General features: G+C 40.3%; 4 protein-coding genes across 5 annotated transcripts; all 4 read left to right on the top strand.

Annotated features, from left to right (window-relative positions):
• Positions 1-8: 8 nt before the first annotated feature.
• Positions 9-2,004, top strand: LOC126404073 (uncharacterized). 2 transcript variants are annotated; one of them, XM_050067045.1, is made up of 7 exons: positions 9-84; positions 262-603; positions 740-781; positions 862-972; positions 1,077-1,111; positions 1,640-1,726; positions 1,847-2,004. In XM_050067045.1, exons 1-7 carry the CDS (start codon positions 39-41, stop codon positions 1,880-1,882), a joined length of 699 nt encoding a protein of 232 aa, XP_049923002.1. In that variant the 5' UTR covers positions 9-38; the 3' UTR covers positions 1,883-2,004. The 2 variants fall into 2 exon arrangements, with proteins under 2 accessions (XP_049923002.1, XP_049923001.1); XM_050067044.1 differs by lacking the exon at positions 1,847-2,004 and having other exon boundaries at positions 1,640-1,808.
• A 2,905-nt stretch (positions 2,005-4,909) lies between these two features.
• On the top strand, positions 4,910-7,218 carry LOC126404074 (uncharacterized). Its single transcript, XM_050067046.1, has 6 exons — positions 4,910-4,959; positions 5,330-5,671; positions 5,806-5,847; positions 5,930-6,040; positions 6,145-6,179; positions 6,960-7,218. Exons 1-6 carry the CDS (start codon positions 4,914-4,916, stop codon positions 7,080-7,082), a joined length of 699 nt encoding a protein of 232 aa, XP_049923003.1. The 5' UTR covers positions 4,910-4,913; the 3' UTR covers positions 7,083-7,218.
• A 4,727-nt stretch (positions 7,219-11,945) lies between these two features.
• LOC126404075 (uncharacterized) lies at positions 11,946-14,060 on the top strand. Its single transcript, XM_050067048.1, has 6 exons — positions 11,946-12,001; positions 12,179-12,520; positions 12,655-12,696; positions 12,779-12,889; positions 12,994-13,028; positions 13,808-14,060. Exons 1-6 carry the CDS (start codon positions 11,956-11,958, stop codon positions 13,928-13,930), a joined length of 699 nt encoding a protein of 232 aa, XP_049923005.1. The 5' UTR covers positions 11,946-11,955; the 3' UTR covers positions 13,931-14,060.
• A 4,649-nt stretch (positions 14,061-18,709) lies between these two features.
• LOC126404679 (uncharacterized) lies at positions 18,710-19,720 on the top strand. Its single transcript, XM_050068055.1, has 4 exons — positions 18,710-18,755; positions 18,905-19,246; positions 19,394-19,435; positions 19,545-19,720. Exons 1-4 carry the CDS (start codon positions 18,710-18,712, stop codon positions 19,718-19,720), a joined length of 606 nt encoding a protein of 201 aa, XP_049924012.1.
• Positions 19,721-21,459: the final 1,739 nt, after the last annotated feature.

The following is a 21,459-nucleotide window of genomic DNA, read 5'->3' as shown; positions in this document are numbered from 1 at the left end:
ATATAAACTGCCCTTGCTGTGACACAGCTGTACGCACAATGGAAAGTTTCACCTTATTAACAGTTTTGCTTCTCTGCAGCCTCAGTAAGTACTGGTGTTGAATTATTCTGAGCAGAAAATACAATTCTGATCTTCCTTTTATGCAGACACCCACCATTATATTTTCACTCTCAAATTATTTAGTATTGAACTACTTTAAATGTTTTGTTGCTGCATATCCAAAAGGGGTACACCTCTAGTTTTCTCTGCTGTTTGTCTCAGGCTGGATCTCTGTCTCAGGTTCTGAGTCTCACACTGTGGAGGTCAAGCCTGGTGAAGAAGTCACACTGACGTGCACCAACATTTCCAGCACTTCGACTCAGACCGACTGGTTCAGAGTGATCAACAGAACCAAGCCCAGCTGCATCTCCTCCATGTACGGGGCTGATAGTGAAGCTTCGCTCTGTGACGGATTTCAAGGTGGATTTGAAATGAGCTCCAGCATCTCCACTGTCTTTCTTAAAATCAAGCGAGTGGATTTATCTGACTCTGGACTGTATTTCTGTGGATTCTACAAAGACAAACATACAGTCATTGCCAATGCAACACATTTGAAAGTTCAAGGTAAGAATAAGCCGTACTTCTTTCAGAAATCATATTTTCAGTATATCTCAAATTTATTTCCACAGTATTGGGAAAACAGCTTAAAGACAAATAAGAACCAATACTTCAAATTGTTTCTTCTTTTTTTTAAAAAAAGGTAATGGTGAAACAGACGGTGACAAGGATTCTGAGACTGAAAGTAAGGTTTTTTTTATTGCACAACAGAGCCAGTATCACTATTGTTTAGGTCAAAGTCAAATCCTATAATTTGTGTTGTAGAGGAGCCTGATGGAATGACAAACCTAATGAGTGTGATCCTGGGTGGTGTGACTGTTCTCCTCACTGTAGTCGTCATTGCTCTGGCTGTTAAAATCAGAAAACTTCAGACGGGTACAGTTGATTTATTAGTTGTTGCACATGATGAACAAATCCAAAGCTGAGTATATGTTCAGTTATAATTTTAACTAATGAGACTTTTGTCTTTTGTCATTTAGCTGTGAATGAAGAGCCGCAGCCAGAGAGAAACAAGGTGAACCCAGCATTTACTTAAATACACTGTGTCTTATGGTGGTTTAACACAAGAAAAAAAAGTAATAATCACCTTTTCAGACTTAAGGGACTCATTGGATCTTCAAACTTTAAACTAACAGTTGAGGCTCATTAAGTTGAAGAATAACTATATTTTCTTTCAAAATCAGTGATCAGTGAAGGTTCATCTTTGGTTATCTTACTGTATTTGGCTTACTCAGAATGTGAGCATGTTTGTCATAGCCAAACTTTTTTCCCTTCTTGCCAACTATGATTTTTTTCTCCATCTGAAACACATGGAAATGCACCAACTAGTCAAACAGATGACATTTTGCTATAAAAAAAAAAAGAAAAGAAAGCTGGGATTCCATTAACAATCACGTTTTACCATTTAAATTAGACTTCCTTAAACTATGGTTAACAATCACCTTAAATCAAATATTTCTGTTGTGAAACTATTTTTTTTTCTCGCAAACTCAGCCACAGTGTGTGTGATATGTTATGTGACTCTAAATACTCTGATTCACAGGATCTGGGCTCAGATGAACTGAACTACGCAGCTCTACGTTTCCAGGCAAAGCCAAAAAGAAGCCGCAGACCTCCATCTGAGAGAGAGGTGGAGCCACATGTTGTGTATGCTGCCACCAGATAGACTCAGGAAACATCTGGAACAGCAGCTCAGAGTGGAACTGATGCTTTATCATATTAANGCCGCAGACCTCCATCTGAGAGAGAGGTGGAGCCACATGTTGTGTATGCTGCCACCAGATAGACTCAGGAAACATCTGGAACAGCAGCTCAGAGTGGAACTGATGCTTTATCATATTAATCTACTGTTGGGGTTTATATGTGGTCTGTGTGTGAGTTGATTCACTGGCAAAAAATAAATCTGAAATGATGCTTCTGTATTTTCTTGCTCATGTTTCTTTCTGTCTCTGACTTTGTCTGAGAGTAAAAACAGCATGTGTAATGTGTGACAGAGGAGGAGTCAGAGAGGACACTGATGGCTGAAATGGTCTGTGCACAGAGGAGTGAGTAACGTACACATCATTTGTTTAACAGGAAGAGACAGCACAGTGTGGTCTGAGAACAACTGAGGTGAAGAGCAATGAGGTCTCTGAAGTCAAAGCTCTGTGGAAAGTATAAAAGGAAGCTGTGAAAACTAGCTTGCTTATTTTATGGCAACATTAAACTAGCTGCTGTATTTAGACATTTGTAGAAATTGCGGACAAACACAGCTATTTCAGTAATTTGACTATTGCACCCTTAAAACATATATCAGTCTCTTCTGACACTGTTAAATCACTCTACTCCTCATCACTGACACAAAATCAACTGTTTCACTTTTCATTGTGCACATACCTAAGGCATAGTCTCAGGTTACAGTCTAATCTGTCAGGTTCCTATGTTGAAATGTGTTCACTGACATAGTTTGATTAGAGAACAGGGCAGTACGCTGTAATAAGTAACAGGTATTCTCATAATCAAGAGCACACACAGCAACAGGAAGGAGAATGTAAATGCCAATGGTATTCTATGCCAGATTTTACTATTGAAAAAAAACAAAAACTGTGCAGACTCATTCAAAAGTGATCTATCCTAATCAATCCCTTATATTTCACTAGAAGTGTGTGGTGGTGTATTTATCTGCAGAGACCCTGCTCCCTGTCTGTAGTTTATTATGTTCTTTTAATTATGCTGTGTTTGGGCTGTTCCTGGGCACAGCAGGTAGGTGAGGTCGGGACTACTAAAAGGCTGTGAAAAGGCGTCAGGCTGTAAGCAGCAAGAGGAAGCTATGAAAATCACGGATACAGCTCAGAAAAGAGCGCAAATACAGTGAGTGAGAGTGAATGTGGGGTTGGCTTTTACTTTCACTGGTGATACTGCTTACAAACAGAAACTAACAATTCCTGCATAGTAGGCTACACATTTAAACAATATGTGGGGCCCTGTCTTACACCCAGTGTAAAGTGGGCGACAGTGCAGGGCAACTGTCATTGCTAGTTCCAGACTGATGCAGTTGTCACATTCACGGCAAATGTACTTGCACCCATCTGTGCACCAATGTGCATGTAGGTCTCTAAAATCAGGCGCTCTTGATTATACATAGGCAGGTTCACAATGCGTACACCACGGTCCTTACACACACAGGGATGTGCGGATCAGTTACAGGTGGGTGAAATAATACATCATTAATGAGGAAAATATATTCTCTAAAATGTGAATATAGCAGAGAACAGAGCAGAGCTGCTGTTACACACTGTTACACACACTGTTTCACACTGTGCATTTACACACAAGAAGCAGCATAACTTCACTGATTATTTCAGAAGCTAAAAGGTTAGTTTTTTCCTCTCTCAAGTTTATAACTACAGTTTTTAGTTTTGCTGCGTAAATGTACCACGATATTTGCTGTAGACATTACTGCTTCAACTGCATTACTTATTATCAGCAGAAAATAGTGTGCTTCTCCAATTCGCCAAATATGCCATGTAAACAGCAATGTGCCAGATGCAAGTGCACCTGAATTTATATAGAACAGAAGATTAAAATCTGGTTATTGAATTCATGTTACACCCTAAACACACCTGTGATTAGTTAAGGGGCTAAATAGAACCCCTTTGCCCCTTGCACCTTACTTCACGCCCATATTTAGCGCCATTTAACTAGCAAAGTGGTGCTGGACATGCTCTAAATATACTTGCGCCATGCATTTCAGATCATGCGCTAAAGGTTATTTAAATAGGGCCACAAGATTCTACAGCCATGTTAGTGTCTGTGTGAGGCTGTACGTAGGCACAGCCACGTTTTGAGCCAGGTGCGGCAGCATGCTAACATCGTCACAGTGTCAGTGTTTGTGTTTCACGGCAATTCTTCAAACATTTGCTGGGTATCTCACTGAAAATCATAAAGGTCAACCTTACAGTGGTGCTAGAGGAAAAGGACATTTTTGCCTGGACCAAAGAGACAAAGAGGTAGGCTGATGGACCAACCAACCCACTGACATTACCGTCTAATACATGATATCCATCTATGGTCAAGTTTCCATCCAAATGTAGCTTCAATTTTAACCAAATTTTCAGGAAATTGGAAAAAAAGCAAATTAATGCACATTCTCAGCTACTACTACTAGTAAATACTGGGAGTTTGGGGCACCGATAGGGGTAACTGGGTGCCATTAAATCATTGCAGAGTGACAATCAAATCTCAATGTGATAGAATTCATTTAAGGAATACTCAATAATCAGTTTTTCAGTGACGAGTGATGTTTAAGTGACATGCTTGATATACGCAGTGGGGTAGTAGTAGCTGATGAGGTGGGTGTTCTACTAGGTAGACAGGTATTTTATGAAGCAGGAAGTGGTCTCCCATATATTTCAGTGTTTTTTTGGCTAACCAGCCAGAAATACCCTGTAAACCTGCATATACCCTTCACTATACCACTTAATATACGTCATGATTCAGTAGCTCTACTTCCATTGCACTTAGTCATATTTTGTTTTTATCATTACTCCTACTCTTCCACCTTTTAGTAATTGCTTTTCATGTCAATGGAGGGAGAGGTTGTTCTGCATGTGCAATTATTTGTTTTCTCTCATATTGCATCTGACACAGATATAACATGATATTATATGAGTCTCTTTGAACCAAACTATCCTGAGCTTAAATATGTGTAAAGGCGCTGCATAAATGGCAAGTTAGTGTGAGCGGCAACATCAAAACAAAAGACCCCGCCTCTCTAAACCTCTTTATAAGAGCTCAGTGGCACAAACTATTCTCGCAGTGACACAATGAAACGCACAATGAGGAGCTTCACTTTGACAACAGCTTTACTTCTCTGCAACCTCAGTAAGTACTGACACTTGATTATACTCAGCATCAAATCATGTAACCAGAGACCCACTAGAATTTCAACTTGCAAACTGGAACTGAAGTAATTGTTGTCTTATTACAGTGTCATCGCACAAGTACAATGAAATTGGGTGGCTATTCATGCTGGTATAAAAGAGCAAAATTAGAGGCATGATTACAAAATAAGATAAATAAAATATAACTATAAAAAGGAAATAAAAAATCATAACAGCACATATTCACACATGCCATAGTGCACATTATGCTTATGGGTATAACATCACATCGCGCAAGAGATCACAGTGTATTATTGAGAGCAGTGATGGCTTCGTGATAATGCTCTTGTTGTCTCTGCTGTTTGTTTCAGGCTGGATCTCTGTCTCAGGTTCTGAGTCTCACACTGTGGAGGTCAAGCCTGGTGAAGAAGTCACACTGACGTGCACCAACATTTCCAGCACTTCGACTCTGACTGAATGGTTCAGACTGATCAACAGAACCAAGCCCAGCTGCATCTCCTCCATGTACGGGGCTGATGCCAAAGCTTTGTTCTGTGATGGATTTCAAAGTGGATTTGAAATGAGCTCCAACATCTCCACTGTCTTTCTTAAAATCAAGCGAGTGGATTTATTTGACTCTGGACTGTATTTCTGTGGATTCTACAAAGACACACATACAGTCATTGCCAATGCAACACATTTAAAAGTTCAAGGTAAGAATAAGCCGTACTTCTTTCAGAAATCATATTTTCAGTATATCTCAAATTTATTTCCTCAGTATTGGGAAAACAGCTTAAAGACAAATAAGAACCAATACTTCAAATTGTTTCTTCTTTTTTTAAAAAAGGTAATGGTGAATCAGACGGTGACCAGGATTCTGAGACTGAAAGTAAGGGGTTTTTTTTATTGCGCAACAGAGCCAGTATCACTATTGTTTAGGTCAAAGTCAAATCCTATCATTTGTGTTGTAGAGGAGCCTGATGGAATGACAAACCTAATGAGTGTGATCCTGGGTGGTGTGACTGTTCTCCTCACTGTAGTCGTCATTGCTCTGGCTGTTAAAATCAGAAAACTTCAGACGGGTACAGTTGATTTATTAGTTGTTGTACATGATGAACAAATCCAAAGCTGAGTATATGTTCAGTTATAATTTTAACTAATGAGACTTTTGTCTTTTGTCATTTAGCTGTGAATGAAGAGCCGCAGCCAGAGAGAAACAAGGTGAACCCAACACTTACTTAAATACACTGTGTCTTATGGTGGTTTAACAGATGATTTCTTTCTTGTTGCTACATGTGGCATCAAAGTAAAATTATCCCTTCTAATTTATACTTTTACAAGTTCATATCCTGTGTGCACAAGAAAAACAAGTAATAATCGCCTTTTCAGACTTAAGGGACTCATTGTATCTTCAAACTTTAAACTAACAGTTGAGGCTCGTTAAGTTGAAGAATAACTGTATTTTGTATCAAAATCAGTGATCAGTGAAGGTTTATCTTTGCTTATCTTACTGTATTTGGCTTACTCAGAACGTGAGCATGTTTGTCATAGCCAAACTTTTTCCCTTCTTGCCAACTATGATTTTCTCCCCCATCTGAAACACATCGGAATGCTCCAACTAGTCAAACAGATGACATTTTCCAATCAAACAAAACCTGAAAACCTGAGCCTTTCTGCCATGCTGTTGTGTGTAATTGTCTGAAGTACAGCTACAAACTGTATTATTTTAAAATACAGACATAGTCACTGGGTGAAGGTGAGCTTTAATCTGGCCTATGTGCTGTGGCTGAGAGAGTTTTTCTTAGTCTTAATTTAAATTGTCCAACACAGCTGGGATTCCATTAACAATCACGTTTTAGCATTTAAATTAGACTTCCTTAAACTATGGTTAACAATCACCTTAGATCAAATAATTATTTTGTGAAACTTTTTTTTTTTTTTCGCAAACTCAGCCACAGTGTGTGTGATACGTTATGTGACTCTAAATACTCTGATTCACAGGATCTGGGCTCAGATGAACTGAACTACGCAGCTCTACGTTTCCAGGCAAAGCCAAAAAGAAGCCGCAGACCTCCATCTGAGAGAGAGGTGGAGCCACATGTTGTGTATGCTGCCACCAGATAGACTCAGGAAACATCTGGAACAGCAGCTCAGAGTGGAACTGATGCTTTATTATATTAATCTACTGTTGGGGTTTATATGTGGTCTGTGTGTGAGTTGATTCACTGGCAAAAAATAAATCTGAAATGATGCTTCTGTATTTTCTTGCTCATGTTTCTTTCTGTCTCTCACTTTGTCTGAGAGTAAAAACAGCATGTGTAATGTGTGACGGAGGAGGAGTCAGAGAGGACACTGATGGCTGAAATGGTCTGTGCACAGAGGAGTGAGTGACGTACACATGACTTGTTTAACAGGAAGAGACAGCACAGTGTGGTCTGAGAACAACTGAGGTGAAGAGCAATGAGGTCTCTGAAGTCAAAGCTCTGTGGAAAGTATAAAAGGAAGCTGTGACAAGAAGTTTACTGATTCAATACAAAATCAAACCAGCTGCTGTTTTTGGACATTTTGTATAAAGAATGGAGAAGAAAAATTGCTATTCTTAAAGACGTGAACATTGTTCCCTTAAAGCCTGTCTCTTAATGGAGAGTCAAACAGCAGCTCTGCAGCTCTGCTCTGGTCTCTGCTATGTTNAAGCTGTGACAAGAAGTTTACTGATTCAATACAAAATCAAACCAGCTGCTGTTTTTGGACATTTTGTATAAAGAATGGAGAAGAAAAATTGCTATTCTTAAAGACGTGAACATTGTTCCCTTAAAGCCTGTCTCTTAATGGAGAGTCAAACAGCAGCTCTGCAGCTCTGCTCTGGTCTCTGCTATGTTGAGATTTTAGAGAACGTAATTATTTCTTGTTTAATTATGTATTATTTCACCCACCCACAACCCATTCTCATGTCCCTGTGTGTAACAAGCAGAGTGTACACACACTGTGAACCCCCCATGTAGGTGCAGGGTACTATCTGAATAACTCGTCTTTGAAATAGCAGAAAAATACTGTGCTATAAACTTTAGACCAGGTTTTTGTTGGTCAATGGCACAATCGCTCTCTGCTGGCTAAAAGTAACATTGTGCCAACAATGCGCCTGACCACACATATAAAGAGCTCAACAGCCCTCACACAGATGGGCACAAGTACATTTGCTACAAACACAACATGGGTGCTGGCCGTGAAAATGACAATCACGTCAGTCTGAAACTAGCATTGACAGTTACACTGCGCTAAGTGCCAGGTGGAAGATAGGACCCTAAGAGTCTACAGCCTTGTTACCCCCAATTTCCACGTACTCTGTCTGCGCCGCGCTACGCAGCACCGTGGATCTGGAGCAACCCACAGCACGTACCCTGGCCTTGTGCGACGGGAAGTGATGTGATTTTTAAAAAATTGAGAGTTTACAATCCGTAGTCTGCGCATTGTGTAGTATTTTGAAATTTATCGGATGCTGTGTGCGTTCCCTTTCCGGTTTGGTGCGATCTGAGCTTAGTGGCTTGATGTAAAAATAGACCTGGCACGTATCTCTGACGAAGTGGAGCGCCATGGCAGTTCTGCTACGTCTAGCGTATCTGCTACGCACTGCATTGCGCTGCGCGGCACAGACGGAGTATGTGGAAATTGGGGGTCAGTGTCTCTGTGAGGCTGCCCTTACCCCCAATTTCCACATACTCCGTCTGTGCCATGCAGCGCAATGCAGTGCGTAGCAGATACACTCATATTCTAGTGAACAGCTTCATTTCCACAGCGAGCGCCGCGCAGCATCTCTGGAGCAATCCAGAAGTGCAACGGCGCTCCGCTTCATCGGAGATACGCGCCAGGTCTATTTTTCAGCGACTGCATGTCCATTGCACATCAAGCCACGAAGCTCAGATCGCACCAAACCGGAAACGGAATGCACACAGCATCCGGTAAATTTCAAAATACAACACAATGCACGGACTACAGATTGTAACCTCTCAATTTTTTAAAAATCCCGTCACATCCTGTCACACAAGTTGTCAGTCAGTGCGAGGGTCAGAGGAAAGATGGACGAGGAGAAACTGATAATTCAAGTGGAAAGCCATAGTATTTTGTATGACACCACACATCCTTTCTACAAGGATACAAACCGAAAGGAGAAGACCTGGTGTGAAATTGCAGGAGTTTTGGGAGTGAATTGTGCTCTTTATCGCATGATTTCACAGTTTCCATGTGTGAGCTTGCCGCTCCACTACACGGCGCGACGCTCCAGAAATGCATCCAGTAGGCGAGGGTACGAGCTGTTGGTCGCTCCAGATCCACAGCGCTGCGTAGCGTGGCGCAGATGGAGTATGTGGAAATTGGGGGTTAGGCACAGAGATGCTTTGTGCTAGGTACATCAGCAAGCTAACAGGTATCACAGTATCAATGTTAGGGGACATTTAGCAATTCACCCATCAGTTGCTGGGACATAAACTACAAAAGTCAACACAACATCCAGTGGTGGTAGAGGAAAAAGTCAGTGAATCTCCAAAATCAATAGAATTAATCTTCTGGGCTGGGCACTATGGATATCTAAAAAATTTCCCAAATTTCCATAGCAATCTATCTCAATAGTTGATGGATATTTCAGTTAGGACCAAAGTGGGGTATTTAGGGTAATTAGGGTAACCAGGTTTTTCTTGGTAAATGGCACAATCGCTCTTGCTGCCTAAAAATAACATTGGGCCTCATTCACTAATATCTGCGCAGAAATGTTCTTACTCTTTGGGCCTCATTCACTAATATCTGCGCAGAAATGTTCTTACTCTCCGCAAAAAATAAGTACTTGCACAAAATCACCGTGGGATTCATGACACGTGCGTACCGGCCAATTTTGTTCTCACCACCTTGCGTATGTGAGTGAATCAGAACCATTCTAAATTGACAGGCGCGTGCTCGTAATCTGTGATTAGCATACTACCACGCCCCCATTTCTCCATATAAGGAAACCGCTTGCCTAGAGTTGATTCATGAATGAAGGAAGCGGTTACGCGAGGAGAGAAGTAGTAAATTTCACAGTTTGTTAGAAGCGATGGCGCCGGGTCTTACAGGAATGCCATGGGTCACTGTAAGATTGTGGAGGACACAGCATGCCAGGATGATCTTGCACACCTTCTCAGGGGTATAAAGTAGTTTGCCACCGGCCATATCTGATCCAAACACATCCAACGGCCCTTAAGCACGCCAAAAGTGCGCTCTACGGCGCATGTGTGGGCATGTATGTTATTATAGCGCACCTCTTGAGGGGTTTCAGGGTTTGCGTATGGTGTCATCAGCCATGTTTTAAGGCCATATGCCCGGTCACCCAAACAATATAACATTTTAACATTAACGGAATAGAGACTTACTGAAAATACTAACTCAAAACAATTGAAATAAAAGACTAGAACATAAGATGCTCACCAACAAGCCATCCACTTCTCACAGCCCCTGCCTCCAAACGCATTCCCACTGTACTGTTTTGCAAAATAAATGAGTCATGGGTGCCTCCTGGCCAGCGGGCCACAGCCTTAAGGATATGGCAGTCGGCATTACAGATCATCTGCACGCTGATGGAGTGATAGTTTTTCTGTTCATGTTATTGTTAATATTTTCATTGTCACAATGATGAGGGTGAACGTGTGTCAATTTCATGGTAATTTAATACATTTGGCCAATGTGTCAATTTCATGGTAATTTAATACATTTGGCCAATATATTAGTAAATTAATTATTTTAAAAAATTTTAATTAAATCTCTTTTTCATGAATGTGGTTTTATAGACTCTGCATGTACTTAAAAGGTATGTTTGCATTTTCTAAGTCAGTTCGGCCTTCCTCATTTGTGCATATGCATGATCTGAGGCAGTTCTAAATTTGTTCGCAGAGTAAGAACAAATTTGGGTAAGAAAATATTGATGAATCCCGGATTTGTGCGTCAAACGATCGTACGCACAGTTTAAGCACAGATTTGTGCGTACGCACTGTTTGTGAATGAGGCCCATTGTGCCAACAATGCACTTGACCACACATATAAAGAGCTCAACAGCCCTCACACAGATGGGCACAAGTATTGCTACAAACACAACTTGGGTGCTGGCTGTGAAAATGACAACTGCTTCAGTCTGAAAGTAGGATTGACAGTTACACTGCATTAGGTGCCAGGTGAAAGATAGGGCCCTAAGAGTCTACAGCCTACATTCTGTGTTAAGTGATACACATTTTTTGCCACATTTGGACTTCTGTCTTTCAAATTTCTGCTATTTTTATTCAAGTGGGGGCTTTTTTGTTTGTTTGTTTGTTTGTTTTATTTATTTATTTATTTATTTTTTGAACATCCAGTAATGTGAGAAATAGAAAAAAAGTGTCCCTTTCTGTTTTTATCAAGCAGCAAATTCCAAGGCTGCGAAATGAAGTCAGTGTGAAGGTGCCAAAAACTGTATTTCATCAAATGGCCACTTGAGGGTGGCTCTAAAATAGAATAAATCCCTATAGGTGTAGTCAGCCAGGTGGAGGTGTGGTGCTGTTGTCTGAAGTGCAGTTACAAACAACACGTAGTTACATAATGGTCATCTTAAAATTCAAACCAAGACAAAAAAGAGGGCCATGGGTTGCAGGATGGGTCAGATTGATATGTTTTCTGTGCCCCGTGGTGTCAAACTGCAGACCTGATTACGGATTAATAACAACAAACATGTACTATGCATGTTTGACCATATCAGACTGTGACAGATCAGATGATGGTATCTGCCATGATGGCTGTATGAAACTCTAAGAGCAGCAGCAGAATTGCTATTTTTCCATCTGAAACTCTTTGATGCATGTTTTGTCTCAGCTGCATCGGGTACAGATATTCGGTGGTGAAAGATTTGAGCTTCCTTGTAGTGATGTATTCAACACCCCGCCCTTTCAAATGAAAGCCCCTTTACAGTGATATAAACTGCCCTTGCTGTGACACAGTTGTACGCACAATGGAAAGTTTCACCTTATTAACAGTTTTGCTTCTCTGCAGCCTCAGTAAGTACTGGTGTTGAATTATTCTGAACAGAAAATACAATTCTGATCTTCCTTTTATGCAGACACCCACCATTATATTTTCACTCTCAAATTACTTAGGATTGAACAAATTTAGATGTTTTGTTGTTGCATATCCAAGAGAAGTAAATCTCTTGTTGTCTCTACTGTTTGTTTCAGGCTGGATCTCTGTCTCAGGTTCTGAGTCTCACACTGTGGAGGTCAAGCCTGGTGAAGAAGTCACACTGACGTGCACCAACATTTCCAGCACTTCGACTCTGACTGAATGGTTCAGACTGATCAACAGAACCAAGCCCAGCTGCATCTCCTCCATGTACGGGGCTGATGGTGAAGCTTCGTTCTGTGATGGATTTCAAAGTGGATTTGAAATGAGCTCCAACATCTCCACTGTCTTTCTTAAAATCAAGCGAGTGGATTTATCTGACTCTGGACTGTATTTCTGTGGATTCTACAAAGACACACATACAGTCATTGCCAATGCAACACATTTGAAAGTTCAAGGTAAGAATAAGCCGTACTTCTTTCAGAAATCATATTTACAGTATATCTCAAATTTATTTCCACAGTATTGGGAAAACAGCTTAAAGACAAATAAGAACCAATACTTCAAATTGTTTCTTCTTTTTTTAAAAAAGGTAATGGTGAATCAGACGGTGACCAGGATTCTGAGACTGAAAGTAAGGGGTTTTGTTTATTGCGCAACAGAGCCAGTATCACTATTGTTTAGGTCAAAGTCAAATCCTATCATTTGTGTTGTAGAGGAGCCTGATGGAATGACAAACCTAATGAGTGTGATCCTGGGTGGTGTGACTGTTCTCCTCACTGTAGTCGTCATTGCTCTGGCTGTTAAAATCAGAAAACTTCAGACGGGTACAGTTGATTTATTAGTTGTTGTACATGATGAACAAATCCAAAGCTGAGTATATGTTCAGTAATAATTTTAACTAATGAGACTTTTGTCTTTTGTCATTTAGCTGTGAATGAAGAGCCGCAGCCAGAGAGAAACAAGGTGAACCCAACACTTACTTAAATACACTGTGTCTTATGGTGGTTTAACAGATGATTTCTTTCTTGTTGCTACATGTGGCATCAAAGTAAAATTATCCCTTCTAATTTATACTTTTACAAGTTCATATCCTGTGTGCACAAGAAAAACAAGTAATAATCGCCTTTTCAGACTTAAGGGACTCATTGTATCTTCAAACTTTAAACTAACAGTTGAGGCTCGTTAAGTTGAAGAATAACTGTATTTTGTATCAAAATCAGTGATCAGTGAAGGTTTATCTTTGCTTATCTTACTGTATTTGGCTTACTCAGAACGTGAGCATGTTTGTCATAGCCAAACTTTTTCCCTTCTTGCCAACTATGATTTTCTCCCCCATCTGAAACACATCGGAATGCTCCAACTAGTCAAACAGATGACATTTTCCAATCAAACAAAACCTGAAAACCTGAGCCTTTCTGCCATGCTGTTGTGTGTAATTGTCTGAAGTACAGCTACAAACTGTATTATTTTAAAATACAGACATAGTCACTGGGTGAAGGTGAGCTTTAATCTGGCCTATGTGCTGTGGCTGAGAGAGTTTTTCTTAGTCTTAATTTAAATTGTCCAACACAGCTGGGATTCCATTAACAATCACGTTTTAGCATTTAAATTAGACTTCCTTAAACTATGGTTAACAATCACCTTAGATCAAATAATTATTTTGTGAAACTTTTTTTTTTTTTCGCCAACTCAGCCACAGTGTGTGTGATACGTTATGTGACTCTAAATACTCCGATTCACAGGATCTGGGCTCAGATGAACTGAACTACGCAGCTCTACGTTTCCAGGCAAAGCCAAAAAGAAGCCGCAGACCTCCATCTGAGAGAGAGGTGGAGCCACATGTTGTGTATGCTGCCACCAGATAGACTCAGGAAACATCTGGAACAGCAGCTCAGAGTGGAACTGATGCTTTATCATATTAATCTACTGTTGGGGTTTATATGTGGTCTGTGTGTGAGTTGATTCACTGGCAAAAAATAAATCTGAAATGATGCTTCTGTATTTTCTTGCTCATGTTTCTTTCTGTCTCTCACTTTGTCTGAGAGTAAAAACAGCATGTGTAATGTGTGACGGAGGAGGAGTCAGAGAGGACACTGATGGCTGAAATGGTCTGTGCACAGAGGAGTGAGTGACGTACACATGACTTGTTTAACAGGAAGAGACAGCACAGTGTGGTCTGAGAACAACTGAGGTGAAGAGCAATGAGATCTCTGAAGTCAAAGTTCTGTGGAAAGTATAAAAGAAAGCTGTGACAAGAAGTTTACTGATTCAATACAAAATCAAACCAGCTGCTGTTTTTGGACATTTTGGAGAAAGAATGGAGAAGAAAAACTGCTATTCTTAAAGACGTGAACATTGTTCCCTTAACGCCTGTCTCTTAATGGAGAGTCAAACAGCAGCTCTGCAGCTCTGCTCTGGTCTCTGCTATGTTGACATTTTAGAGAACGTAATTATTTCTTGTTTAATTATGTATTATTTCACCCACCCACAACCCATTCTCATGTCCCTGTGTGTAACAAGCAGAGTGTACACACACTGTGAACCCCCCATGTAGGTGCAGGGTATAATTCATCTTTGAAATAGCAGGAAAATACTGTGCTATAAACTTTAGACCAGGTTTTTGTTGGTCAATGGCACAATCGCTCTCTGCTGGCTAAAAATAACATTCCACCAACAATGCGCTTGACCACACATTTTAGGAGCTCAACAGCCCTCACACAGATGGGCACAAGTACATTTGCTACAAACACAACATGGGTGCTGGCCATGAAAATGACAATCACGTCAGTCTGAAACTAGGATTGACAGTTACACTGCGCTAAGTGCCAGGTGGAAGATAGGGCCCTAAGAGTCTACAGCCTTGTTAGTGTCTCTGTGAGGCTGCACTTAGGAACAGAGATGCTTTGCGCTAGGTACGTCAGCATGCTAACATGGTCACAGTATCAATGTTGAGGGACATTTAGCAATTCATCCAACAGCTGCTGGGACATAAACTACAAAAGTCAACACAACATCCAGTGGTGCTCCGAAGTCAACAGGATTTATCTCCTGGGCACCATGAATGTCTGTACAAATTTCCATAGCAAAACATTTAAAAACATTGATGAATATTTCAGTTAGGACCAAAGTGGAAGACCAATTAGGTGACCAAATGACCAACATTGCCATTACTCTAGTAATAAACAAGTCAACTTTCCATTCAAATGTAGCACAACTTTTAACCAAATTTCAAGAAAATACGCAAAAAAAAGTGAATAATGCTCATTTCCATCAGCTACTGTTCTGTGAATATTAGGAATTGGGGGCACCAAGGTGAACAGTTGGCGAATTTGCATTTCTAGAATAGTGAAGGCCTGACTTGCCCTGCACTGCCTTCCTCTGCCACTGATTGGCTTACCCTGACATTCTTACCCTAACCAATATCATTCCTCTTGCCTAACTCTAACCAATTGAAACAACAAAGGCAACAGGTAGTAACCAATCAGAGAGAGAGCAGGATGTGTAATGCTTTCGCTATCCTAGAAAGCACTAATTCGCAAACAGTTGGTGTTAAGCGACGGGGGGAACCAGATGGTGGGTGTTATGCTTCCACCACAACACAGTTACCATGGATGTATAGAGAGAACTGGATACAGCATTGGAGGTGGGGCCCCGTTCATGAAAATGCTCAATGGCACATGAAGCCCCAAAAATTTTCTGCTTTGCTTCCAAATTTGTTGGACTCATAGAACAAGTGATAACTTGAATGGGGAAAAAGTATTTCATAATGCAGCTCTTCTCGACTTTCAAAATGTTATCGGACCAAATAGATCAAGTCCTGATACTTAAGTTATTTCATGGGGGTTGTAACACTCATGAGATGTATCCATTGATTTACAGATGACTTTTTCACGATGTAAGTCTATTGGAAAAAAGTTTTTCTGGGCACAGGCATTATATGACGGACCCAGAGGTTGCAATTCTGCAGTTTGGCCCCTATGTCAAAATGGCTTCAAAGCCTGGCGCTGTTCCTGGGGGGGCTGACCACTCTGGCCCCTTGGATCAGGATAGTGTTATCGGTGGTAACCACTGTGTGAGCGCAGTGCAGAGCGGCAGTAATTAGCTAGCCAGTGCAGGGTTCAACGCTAAGGTTTTTTTTCACTTGCCCGGTCGGGCAAGTTGGTCAGAGATCTACTTGCCCGAAGTCAGTTTTTACTTGCCCTATAAAAATTGTTTAATTTAAGCGGCTATCAAATAACAAAGACTGCAGTTATTTTTATGTTATGTAATCTTTATTCACACTGTATTTATTAATTAAAACAACATATGTCATGTATTGTAGCTTAATTCCTACACAAAAATGACAGTGTCAGGGCTTAAAGTGAAAAATTTGTCAATCGTTCTCCGTCTATAATTTTGCGCCCTACTTGAGCCATGCCCACCTCTATTTATTTTTCACCCCTCTCTCCAGTTCTGCTGTATTAACACCGGGTTTAATATATTTTGCTTCCATCTCTCTGCCCTGCTCTACTCTACTTCAACGCTACTTAGCTCTCTCTCTACTCTACCAGTAGACTACCACATCCACCTGTTGCACAAAACGCACACAGCAGTGTTTCCCCTAGGATGGAGTTGTAGCAGCGGAGGTGAAGCACACGCATGAAAAATAATTTTCACATGCGTGAAACTTTTTTGTATGCTTGCAAAGCACAGCCTGCTGGAATGTTTCTGTGTATCTACTGGCACCAAAAGGGCTCTTTAGGACTAAGTACATACAGTACATGTGTGCACAGTAATGAGCAGGCGAAATGTCTGTCTAGCTTACATATGAGGTGTCTCAAGATTTAGGAACATACAATTTTATTGAATATAATAAAAGTAAAAATTCACTTGACATGCTGCTGTTTTGGGCTATGACCTATTTAAGTGTTGGAAGTTGTTATTTACGTGACAACGCCTGAACGCAACACAAGCTCAGCACCAAGAGTGCCGTGCTGAGCTGCTGTGCGAGCAGTGTGTTTGTCTGTGCATAACAGCAGTCTGTTGGCTATTTACACAGTGTCCATAACAATAACTTTGTCAGCTGACAAACTGCACCGGGCTCGGGGTCAGGTTTGGTCAGGAAAATGCGGCCTGAGCCGCTCTAGCGTGCTCACCTGTGTGTGTGGCGGAACTCCGCCGTGCGCGATACAGAGAGGAGAGGAGAACTGTTAACGCGTGACCATGTAGAGACAGAAATGACACGATGACATAACACCATAAATAGTATATTGTTATGTTATTATATGAAGCGTCCATCGCGCAAAATAATATCACTGGGCGCTGTGGGCAGGACATTGTTACACAGCGTGTGCCTGTGACTTCAGGCAGAGAGACCGCTGCATCAGAGCAGAAGAGCACGTTTTAAAATACATTTATTTTATCAATTAGTTATTAACTTTTACTATTTTTAGCAACTTGCCCGATTGGGCGAGTGAGTTGTAAGTTTACATGCCCGACCGTGAGTTTTACTTGCCCCGGGCAATCGGGCAATCCTTATTGTTGAGCCCTGCAGTGGGATACAAGCATGCACTAACATGCACACGCTTCTGACAAAGAACAGAGAAGCTCAGATTACAACATACACAAAAAGAGTTTGACTTCACTCTCCGCTCACTCAGGACGCCATTACTCCATCATATCTTTACATATATCTTTACATCTTGGTTGTTTGCTGTCATGTTAATGCTCTGAATGTCGTATACAGAACCTTTACATGACATGCTTCACATACATCATGATTTTTTAGCTAAGTCTGTTTCCTATAGACTTGGATGTCTGTGGTTATTCTATTATGAGGGATATACCAACTTTTTCGCACTGGCCAAGTGTAAACACATTTTAGCAATGTTTCGATTTTTTGTTTTAAATTTTTGTTGTTTTTACTTAGTTGTTTTTTTTTTTTAAATCCAGTGACTTGAGAAATGGAAACCATGTGTGAACCCTTCTGTATGATAAGGTGTTATTACATAAGCAGGTATGTGTAAAGACAACTCAAGTTTCCACAATTGCTTTTAATGTAAATGGAAAATCAACTGAAAAGGCTTAAAAAAGGCATGTTGGTGATTACAACTAGGACAGATCTAAGCATCAGCAAGAAAACTCCATAAATTTGCTTGGGTTTCTTAATCTGACACGAAGATGCAGGGTGAATGAACCTTTTAAGAACATTACTATATGGCAGGTGGTCCTTGGTAGATGATCACAGGACACATGAAAATACTTAGAATAATCCTAAACATTGTATCCAGAGATAGCAGCATCAAGCGTAAAAATACAACATCACAGGCCCCTCACTTTGATATTACATGTGTCATACAACACTGTTATGGATTAGGTGAAGATGCTTTCAGTGATGGCTGTATGAAACTGTATGAGTCACTGAGATGAATTGTTCTTCATGCATCTGTAATTCTTTATGGCAAGTTTAATCTCAGGCTACATCTGACACAGATATAACTTCGTATTACAGGCATCACTCATACCTAACCTTCATGAGCTCAAATATGAGCAAAGTCACAGTGTGAGCGGCAAGGGCAAAAACAAAAAACACCCCGCCTCTCTAAACCCCTTTATAAGAGCTCAGTGGTATTAACTACGCTTGCATTGACAAGACTAAAGGCACAATGAGGAACTTCACCTTTACTTCAGTTTTACTTCTCTGCTGCCTCAGTAAGTACTCACACTTTGTGTAACCAGAAACCCACCAGAATTTTACTTTGCAAACTGGAACTGAATTAATGAATTCTTGCCATCTTCTTATGGTAACTGTTGCATTGTACGCTTATAAGTAAATCTCTTAACTCTGCTGTTTGTTTCAGGCTGGATCTCTGTCTCAGGTTCTGAGTCTCACACTGTGGAGGTCAAGCCTGGTGAAGAAGTCACACTGACGTGCACCAACATTTCCAGCAGTCCATGTCAGACCGACTGGTTCAGACTGATCAGCAGAACCAAGCCCAGCTGCATCTCCTCCATGTATGAGGCTGATGGTGGAGCTTCGTTCTGTGATGGATTTCAAAGTGGATTTGAAATGAGCTCCAACATCTCCACTGTCTTTCTTAAAATCAAGCGAGTGGATTTATCTGACTGCGGACTGTATTTCTGTGGATTCTACAAAGACACACATACAGTCATTGCCAATGCAACACATTTGAAAGTTCAAGGTAAGATTAAGCTGTACTTCTTTCAGAAATCATATTTACAGTATATCTCAAATTTAGTGTCACAGTAGTGTAAAAAAAAGAAAAAAAAAAGCATAAAGACAAATAAGAAACCAATACATGTCAAATTCTCCTTCTTTTTCTTAAAAGGTAATGGTGGATCTAATGGTGATGTAGATTTTGAGACTGAAAGTAAGTTGTTGTTTTTTTGCACACTTTATAGAGCCAGTATTACTATTGTGCAAATCTAAAGCCACCAGATTAAAAAGAACATAGTCAAATTCTATCATTTGTCTCATAGAGGAGCCTGATGGAATGACAAACCTTTTAAGCATGATCCAAGTTGGTCTGACTGTCTCCCTCACTATAGTCGTCATTGTTCTGGTTGTAAAAATCAGAAAACTTCAGACAGGTACAATTGATTTATTTTTTGTTACAAATGTTGGACAAACACAAAGCAAAGCATGTGTTCAGTAATAATTCACTAAGGAGACTTTTGTCTTTTGTCATTTAGCTATGAATGAAGAGCCGCAGCCAGAGAGAAACAAGGTGAACTCAACATTTACTTAAATACACTGTGTCTTATGGTTTTATAGATGCATTTAAACACAAGTCTGTTAAGGATCTTTGTCTTGAACTGCTGCAAGTGGCAAACTCATTACATTACATTTAATTAGCTGACACTTCTATCCGAAGTGAGATACAATAAGTGCATTCACCACCATGTGGGCATGACCCCAAAACGTGCAAGAATCATACATTCAGTTTATCAAAGATGCTGATGTACTTCAAGTGCTACATTCAGAGACAGGTGCAGTCTGAACAAATTAATTTTCAGTCTAAGACACATAATGTGAATAACTTTCTGCTCTCATGATGTCAATAGGGAGTTCAATCTCCCATTGTGGAGCCAGGACAGCAAACAGCAATGACTTTGACTTTCATCATGAGGGAGTGACAAGCCCATCAGCAACTGTAGTCAGATAAATATTAAATAAATGAAATGACATATAACTGGCACGTAATGAGTTAAATTATATACCAGAACGGTCACAATTTGAAACATGTAGTTAATGCTGTAAAATGGTCACCAAAACAACCAGGTTAGGTTCAGTTTTTAAAAAAAATAATACTTGGTTAGGATTAATAAAAGTATAGTTGTTGAATATGGGATGTAACTACTTAAAGTAAATATAAGTTAATTTTTCTCATTTCACATGGGACAAGAACAGTGGTCTCCTGGGCGAAAGTTCTGTGTTTGTTTGACCCATCCATCATGCCAGCCACCACGCTATGTGGACTTTCTCACTCTTTTTGCTATTTATCGGGTCGTAACATTAACCATCACTTACTGCGTGAAGTTGTTGAACCAAAGAATTCATGTTTCACTGACAAAGGATCCTTTCCATTGATGTTGTTTCTGTGTTGCTGGCACGTGAAATCACTGCCAAATAATGTAGTGTTGAGATGTTGTGGTCATTTCGCATATTCCTGTGAGACCAGGCTTCAAATTTCAGCTGTGATCTTTAAACTTAAAACTGACAGGTAAGGTTCAATGACTTGGAATTTGGGAATATTTGGCCTATATGTTGAGACTCTGAGCAAATGCTAGTCGTAGCCATACCTCCTCCCTACTTCCTGACAATGGTTTTGTTTTTTTTTCTCTGAAACATGGAAATGCTCCATCAATTCAATCCAAATATATTTTGTCAAAAAGTCATAGACACCCATGTTAAAATTCCCAACTTACAGCAGATATAAACATGTTTATAGTTCCAGATCCACCCCTCACTCCTCCATAGCTCCAACCTCAGAAGTGACCAAAGATGGTCACACGAACCAGTGGATAACGTCACAGTGGCTACATCCATTATTTCGTACGGTCTATGATTCAAACATGGCCACTGTAAGGTGTAAGGTTTTGTCACACAGTCTGGTCTGTATCCTGTTGTTGTTCAATCAGCCTTGGTTTAAATCAGTATAATTTCATTGTGCAGAAGGGTGGGTTTCTATGACTTATGTTGTTATAGCGCCACCCAATTGCCAATTAGAGTTAAATTTCTCCAGTCACCTTGAGGCGTCCTGCTCTACATATCTACCAAGTTTAGAAAAAATTGAAATGGCGGTTAGGCCTAGATAAGAAATTAGCTCTCTAGCGCCCCCATTTTGTTTGATGGGGTCAATAATGGAGGGGTCCCCTCAGATTATGTGTGGTC

This window comes from Epinephelus moara, chromosome 17 (assembly GCF_006386435.1).
Source record: "Epinephelus moara isolate mb chromosome 17, YSFRI_EMoa_1.0, whole genome shotgun sequence".
Taxonomy (NCBI): Eukaryota; Metazoa; Chordata; class Actinopteri; order Perciformes; family Serranidae; genus Epinephelus; species Epinephelus moara.
Note: the sequence above shows the minus strand (reverse complement) of the source record. Positions and strands in the feature narration are given on the sequence as shown.